This window comes from Lutjanus erythropterus, chromosome 1 (assembly GCF_056507025.1).
Source record: "Lutjanus erythropterus isolate fLutEry1 chromosome 1, fLutEry1.hap2, whole genome shotgun sequence".
NCBI lineage: Eukaryota > Metazoa > Chordata > Actinopteri > Lutjaniformes > Lutjanidae > Lutjanus > Lutjanus erythropterus.
Genome location: NC_139317.1, coordinates 34,001,711 through 34,009,754, shown reverse-complemented (window position 1 = coordinate 34,009,754; position 8,044 = coordinate 34,001,711). Strand labels below are relative to the sequence as shown.

Here is an 8,044-nt window from a genome sequence, read left to right as displayed (position 1 = left end):
AAATCACATTTTCCAAAAGCACAAATTACATCATTTAGCACACTTTGCATCATTTACGACACTTTGATCACTTTTGAACCCTGGCCTTCAAAATGCCACAGCCTTACTAATTGGTCTTGCTCACTTCTTACCTATTCAAACTCAGTTGGACAAATGTTTCAATCGTGTATCAGAACATAAAAGAGACCTCAGGTGAACTCTGAAAATGGAGCAGCATGGAGGACAGAGAGGAAGAGGAAGCTGAGCCAATATTGCTGATGACATCCAAGCACAACAGTCAAGAATGCTGCAGTATCAATTAAGTGTACAGTATCACTGGTTAGACACGTGCACTGATACAATGATTGTGTCAGTCACACAATTGTATTATAGTACAGTACAACAAGACAACAGTTTCTAAAAGAGAAAAAGTGAAATAATTTCTACATAAATCTGTCAATAAGTATCACAGTATTTTGATAATAGAGTTTTATATTTTTTACACTAATGTTTAAATTGATGCTGTAAGAGATATTTACAGCAGCTGTCTGTACAGTTTTGGTGGGAAGAATGAGTTTTGTAAAGAGAACATTGTTTTAAGTGCATTATTTTATTTTGCAAGAGATTCCTGAAGTTTTAAAAAATGGTTAGTTCTTTTCAGTTCTCTGTCTGGAATTCTGAAAAACTGAGCTATAATTTCAGGAAACATGTTTTTTTAAATTTTATTTAATATTATTTATTAACCAGGCTATGAGTATTATTCATCCAACCTTATTTATGTGTCTTACTTCAGGAGTATCATTCAGGAATATAATATTTTCATATGAGAATCATTATGGGAGCATAGTTTGCTAAATGAATGAGATAGATTATATTTGTCAAGCATGTTTCAATCAATTGTTTTTAAATGCAGGCCACATAATGTCTCTATGAATAGAAGTGCTGATTGCAGATAATTGATTTACGTCAGCACATGAACCTCAGAGGAAATTTGATTCACATGGAAAAGGTCCACAAACTAATTATACAAAACATTATAATTCACCTATAATTGCATCAACTTCTTACAAGTAATTATACGTGAGAGTTATGAATAGGGGAAAATTCTCTGGGTTGGTCTTCAGACGAGACTTCAGTCGAAAAGAGGGCTCAGGTGGTCTGTTTATACATTATGTTGGTGGAGTAATGGTGCCCCCTTCTGCCCAAAGTGCTCGCACAAAGACTCAGACACAATAGACAATTCTACATTTAATGGTCCAACTATTTTCCACAGAGACATCAAAGAAAAGGAGACCGTGTGTAAAACTGTGCAAAATCAGGCTTTATTCTTTTTTTTCCTGCATTGTCGCCGTCCATCATCATCATCATAAATGCCATCATTGTCGTCAACATCATCTTTGAAAACATTACTCACCAGAGTCAGAGAAGAGACTCTCAAAGAGACTTGCATCTCAAACCTCTTGGCAAAAACAGGCATCAGCTATTAGCACAGTCCTGCAACACAATGAGTAAGCTAAACATGTCCACTTCTTCCCGGGCAATACATTTCAACGACATTTCCAGTGTCCTTATCTACAATTCGCCCTCTTTCAATGCCTAAGAAGTCTGTTCAGCAGTCAGAACTTTCCATTCCAGGAGACACTGAAAGCCCATCTCAGTACAGACATGGTTAAGATGTTAGATATTATAGTCTTGCTGACTCCATAAATATTTTTTTCTCTCCTTTTCCTCCACCACCCGTCTGCTGCAGGTCCGAGAACAGTCCATTTCTCCAGTTTAGGCAAACGTTGAGTAAGTGCAATGTCTAGTATAATGTCAAGAAAATACAAACCCACACGTACATACATACATACAGTACATGACTAACTGATAAACTTGATTAGCTATACAAGGTTGCCATTCTGCAAGGTGAAACCATAGAGTTGCACATTAATGCAGATCTATTTCATCCAGTGTCCATTAGTCAGGGCTGGGGAGGATGTGAGCTCGCCTCGACTGGATACTGTCAGTAGATAGTTTGGTAAAATTGTCCATGATTTTCTGTACAGTGGGTTTTGTAGGTTGTGAATCCAATGGGAAGTGTAGTTCATACACAAAGAAAAGATTTCCACCACTTAAAGAAAAAGTGATGACTACTTGAACGAAATGATCGTGCACAGACTGTGGTAGTTTTCTGAACATAGAACATAGGCAACAGATATAACATGTCCACAGATTAAATCCAATCCACTGCTCATTTGTTTTTTGTTTAAGTGTGTGTAATTTCATCATTATACTGTATATTTCTGTTGTCGAGGGGTTAACCTCACAGCCTCAATTTGATCAGTTTAAGATTTCAGCCTGATATATCATCCTTTAAGCAATTTATTTACAACTAGAGAACAGAGGGATGCCAAACCCACTGAAACTGAGCCTTGATGCACTGCTTCATTCACATTATTGAAGAACTGCAACTTTCATGTGTCTTAAACACAGACACAGAGCGAACCCTTATGAGTCCTGCTGATAAATACAACAAATATAATCGGTTTTATCATCTTCAAAGTGTCAAGCTGCTCAAACTTTTCTAGTAGGTATAGTGAATTTCAAAATACACAAGTACCATGTTTCAGCTTTTCAGGCGAGAGCTTTGACATATATAAAGATGGACAACATGAAAGCTCCCCAAAAATTAAGCCAAAACCTCTCAATCACCTCCTGGTGGCTGGTTGCAGTATAGGACATAAATCCCTCCCCCTATAGAACATAGGCCAAAGTAAAACATCACATTACACGTGAAATAAATTATGCACTAACTTAGCTTCTGTCATGTTAGGCAGTTCTTTTAATTCTAAAGTATCTTCAAGTATTTATTAAATTATGATTTTCATTATTGGACTGTATAAAAAGGGGGATTCACATCATGATTGACAGCTGAGTCCTGATTGTGACTGAACCAGCCACCTGTGTGGGCGGATCTTGAAAGCACAACTCCAACTTTGATCACTGCGGCGCAGACTCTGGCTCCAAATTATGTCACCAGTGCAAAAGATGGCAGGTCTCATATCTGTGACATTTTGGCTTAATTTTTGTACAGGAGGAGGAAGTGGAGACGCATTGTCCATCTTTATTTACAGTCAATGAGCTAGACAGACAGAAGCTAGCCTCTTCAAAATGAAACAGTAAACTAAAAGCATCTCAAAGTTGTGAAAAGAGTGTTGATTCTCAGTGGGATTGTTAGTAATACCAGCCCTTCTGCCATCACTTCATTAAGCGTTAATACCAAAAATATCATCATTGTAATCGACCCTGCCATGTTACATCTTTTACACTGTTTGTTATTTGGGGGCTGTGAGGTTTTGAAAGTGCGTCATCAATCAGAACTGTCTTAAGTCTATAATAAAAAAAATCAGAATATATTAATGGCTGGATTTTTATACTTGATAATGTTATCAAAAAACAAAGTGCCTATAGTGTATGTGACTTGAGTTCAAGCCACACCTCGCTTATTGGATTCTGGGAGCTCCATCCAGCGAACAAGGACAAAATGACAGAGCAGAGCTCACCCCTCAGATAACCATGTCACTGACCTTAATTCATGTCATTAGTCAAAGAATATTAAATAAACAGATCAGAGATAATGCCTTTGCAAACACAATAACAGAACAAACTTCTATGTGCATGTAAATCCATCACTTATTTGCCACAAACTGATCTAATTATCATTCAGGATGATTTTTTTTTTACTAGATATTCACAAAGAGAAATGATAAATAGAGATAATTAGTCCAAAGGATCAGTAAGAGTGCAGCAAGAAAGGAGAAAGCCCAGTTGACCCTGGGTTTTAAAGTGTGTGTATGTATGGAGAGCTACACCAGTGACTACTTCCTTTTTTCTTCATCAGTGTTACGGCTCTGTTGGAAACTGAGTTGAACGGAGGAAAGCAGACTGACTTTAACCAGTTTAAATCCAACTGAAGGTTAAATGAAGATGTTAATGTGAAACCACTCAGAGACAAGGAACAAAGTAGAGAGAGAGGAAAATGATAGGACCAGAACAAAACGACTTTTAGAAATAATGTGCTCCAGAGCTCCCTCGGCCTTCAGTATCAGGCCTGAGGTCGGCTCGCCCAAACATTCACTGTCTGCCTGCCTATGTGCCTCCACCAGAGAGACGTATGGAGAACCTCCATTAGCTGGAGTAGATCTGGGTCCCAATCACACGCATGATCTCCTTCTGCACCTTAGGCTCCTGGGTGTTGATGTTGGCATCTCCTACTTGGCCATCCTCATACCTGCACACACACACACAGGTGAGCTGAAACATGGTTTCTTTTCATCTTTTCAACAATAGCAACGTAAGTTTTTAGCATTTTCTTTCTTCTTTATTTTGCATGCTGCTACCACTTGGTAGTATAAGGGTGCAGTTTAAAGACAAATGAATTAATAGACATACTCATCAATTGTTAGTGTAGTATGTACAATGGATGCTGGTCAGCATGCGCCTAGTTAACTGAGTAATAGCACAGACGCTATGCAATGAACTGCTGTGGACAAGATTATCAACAAAAGGTAGTTTAACCACTTAAAAAAAGGTATATGTGTAAGCTATATTTTGAATATTTTCACCACTTTACTTTTCTGTCAGACGGGCTTTTCTGACCGGAAAATGCTTTATATTAATACACACAAACTGAAAGATCGAGGCAGCAGCAGAGGAGAAATTACCTGTTCTGTGAGGTTAAATTACCGATTTCACCTATGGAGTTTGGTATAGAGTTGTGATTTCCTGACAGAAAAGGCTTAAGTAAAGTGCTGACAGAATTCTAAATGTACTGCACAATTTAACTGACACTATTTTTTTAGGTGGACCTAATACATTGCTTAGTTTCCATGCTGGTGCCCCTCTCTGCTTCTCCGAACTGGGGGCATATTGACCTTCATCTACTGTAGGTAATACATTTACTGTCAATAAGTACCTTATACTGTACAACCTAACTGCAAATAATTGAAACTATCCCTTTAAGTTTATTCTTACCTCATCAACAAGGCATAATACTGATGATACAAAAATAAACTTTTCCATAGACAAATGAGCCTCTGAATTGCTCTTGCCTGGGATGCAACTGAATTACAGTAATGTCAGAGGAGGCCTTGTCAGGCCACACAGCAAGTCATCTTGTTTTTTATTCTAACCATATCAACCATTTTCTTCGAGCTTAAAATACAACCATACGCTGAGCACAAGTTGAGAACTGAATTATATTTAGCTGTAATTTAAATTTGATTGCAGGCCATCTCAAATTTAATTTCCAACTCAGAAGACAGCAGTGGACATGATAATACACTTTGCCATCTGGTGAATGTGTGTGTCCGAACCTTGGACTCACAGCACTAACTTGAGCAGCCATGTTTTATTTGCTCAGCTCCAGTTTTAAACATTCATGTTTAAAGGCTATGACCTGATAGGGACCCACTTTAGTGGAGTGGTAGCACCATTCAACCATCAACATAATTTATTCAATGATAATTTGAATGATGATGCAGGATGTGGGACAACTGCATTTATGACTCTGTGATAATGATTTTCAGATTTCAGAGGCTGCTATGGCGGCTCTTGTCCTGATGGAATTACTATACTTTAATTCTGTGAAAGTCATTAAGGAATTAACATGTTGGGGATACTCACACAAAAAAGAAGCGAGTACAGACGTGGTCGGAAACTGGACACACCCAGATGTTGCCGTGTTTCTGCAGATCTTTAGATGTTATCACTGTTTAAACAAACCAAAAATATCAAGTGAGTTTTTATGGTGCCTTCTTCTTCTAATATCATTATTGGTTGTAATAGTACTGTTGCAGTTGTTTTGGTACTAAACAACAAAACTTAAGATACATGACATCTTAACTGCTTAAACTCAATTACAGTACTGTGCAAAAGTTTTAGACAGGTGTGAAGAAATGCTGTAAAGTGAGAGTGCTTTCAAAAATATACAATTTAATTGTTTTTTTTTTTTTATCTATTTACAAATTGCAAAGTGAGCAAACAGAAGAAACATCTAAATCAAATCAATATTTGGTGTGACCACCATTTGCCTTCAAACAGCATAAATTCTTCTAGGTACTCTTGCACAAAGTCAGGGATTTTGTAGGATCATCGTCAGGTGTTTGATTAACCAGTTATACCAAACAGGTGCTAATGATTATCAGTTTCATATGTAGGTTGAAACACTCTGCTACCAAGGCGAGGTTGTGAAAGACAGTTTCATGTCACAGGTCAGTGTCACTATGACAAGACTGAGCACAGCAACAACACACAAGGTAGTTACACTGCATCAGCAAGGTCTCTCCCAGGCAAAGATTTCAAAGCAGACTGGGGTTTCAAAATGTGCTGTTCAAGCTTTTTTGAAAAAACACAAAGAAACGGGCAATGTTGAGAACCACAGACGCAGAGGTCGGCCAAGGAAACTTAGTGCAGCAGATGAAAGACACATTATGCTTAACTTCCCTTCAAAATCGGAAGATGTCCAGCAGTGCCATCAGCTCAGAACTAGCAGACACCAGTGGGACCCAGGTACACCCATCTACTGTCTGGAGAAGTCTGCCATGGAAGAATTGTGGCCAAAAAGCCATATTTCCGACATGTAAACAAGGCCAAGTGACTTAACTATGCATGTAAACAGAGGGATTGGGGAACTGGCAGCAGGTGTTCTGGACTGATGAGTCAACATTTTAAATATTTTGCTGTAGCAGAGGGCAGTTTGGTTTGTTCGCCAAAGGGCTGGAGGGTGGACCAATAATGTGTGTCTGCAGGCAACAATGAAGCATGGTGGAGGTTCCTTGCAAGTTTGGGGTTGCATTTCTATAAATGGAGTTGGGGATTTGGTCAGGATCAATGGTGTCCTCAGTGCTGAGAAATACAGGCAGATACTTATCCATCATGCAGGCGTCTGATTGGCTGCAAATTTATTCTGCAGCAGGACAACGACCCCAAACATACAGCCAGAAGACAGAAGGATCTGAGGCAGCCTACATCCACAGAAGATCTGTGGTTAGTTCTCCAAGAGGTTTGGAACAACCTACCTGCTGAGTTACTTCAGACACTGTGTGCATGTGTACCTAGAAGAATTGATGTTGTTTTGAAGGAAAAGTGTGGTCACACCAGATATTGATTTGATTTAGTTTTTTTTTGTTTGCTCACTTTGCATTTTGTGAATTGATAAAAATAAACAATTAAATTTTATATTTTTGAAAGCTTTCTTACTTTAAAGCATTTTTTCACACCTGCCTAAAACTTTTGCACAGTACTGTATATCCTAAGCAAAGTGTTTTATTTCTCCTGTTCATTTTTGATATTTTTTCTTGTTATGATGATGATCATATTTCTTTAACTATTATACATATTGTTGCACATCAATTCATTTGAGAGTGGGGGAATGACACACAGCAAAGGCCAACAGGCAGGAGACGAACCCACGGCCACTGCTAAGAACTCCCAGCCTCAGTACACGGGGCACACACTCTACCAACTGAGATATAAGGGTGCTCCATGTAATAATTCTATATATTTAATCCAATAAATTAAATGTTTATTAAAAGAATGAAGACTCCTCTATTTGTTTAGAGACAAACATACAGCATAATATTGTTTTTAATAGACACATACCCACCGTTATCTCAGCAAGTGTTCTGTGTGTTTCTATGACAGTTTACTTTGCAAACTCTACTATAAATCATAGAAAGTTATTAAAGAGATGAATGCTAAATATCCCTTATATTCTCAGTTTTAATGTGTATCATACTCTCTGCTTGTTATTACTGTACCTTCACACAGGGCGATGCAGTTCAGATTTCGACTCTGAAGAAACCTTGATTGTATTGGACGGCTCTATTGAAAAAAGAGACGACAGTTAAGTCCAATAAAGACGATGATATAACTGAGCTAATGAATTCATCCACATTATTGTTTTAACAACAATTATTACAAACACTGGAACTGTACAGAGGTTAACAATCAGATCAAGAGCATAATGAATGTAAGAAACAGTTCAACTCAGTATACAAAACATTTTTAAATTCTGCCATAT

At 37.9% G+C, this 8,044-nt stretch overlaps 1 protein-coding gene across 1 annotated transcript in view; it reads right to left on the bottom strand.

Annotated features, from left to right (window-relative positions):
• Nucleotides 1-1,279: 1,279 nt before the first annotated feature.
• Nucleotides 1,280-8,044, bottom strand: part of LOC146333182 (protein mono-ADP-ribosyltransferase PARP6) — a 29,796-nt gene continuing 23,031 nt past the window's right edge. The window contains exons 21-23 of the mRNA XM_084720513.1: nucleotides 7,782-7,845; nucleotides 5,647-5,731; nucleotides 1,280-4,252 (exon numbers count right to left, since the gene is read on the bottom strand). Of these exons, the coding sequence (XP_084576639.1) occupies nucleotides 4,150-4,252; nucleotides 5,647-5,731; nucleotides 7,782-7,845 (252 nt within the window). The 3' untranslated portion in view covers nucleotides 1,280-4,149. The remainder of the gene's footprint in view (nucleotides 4,253-5,646; nucleotides 5,732-7,781; nucleotides 7,846-8,044) is intronic.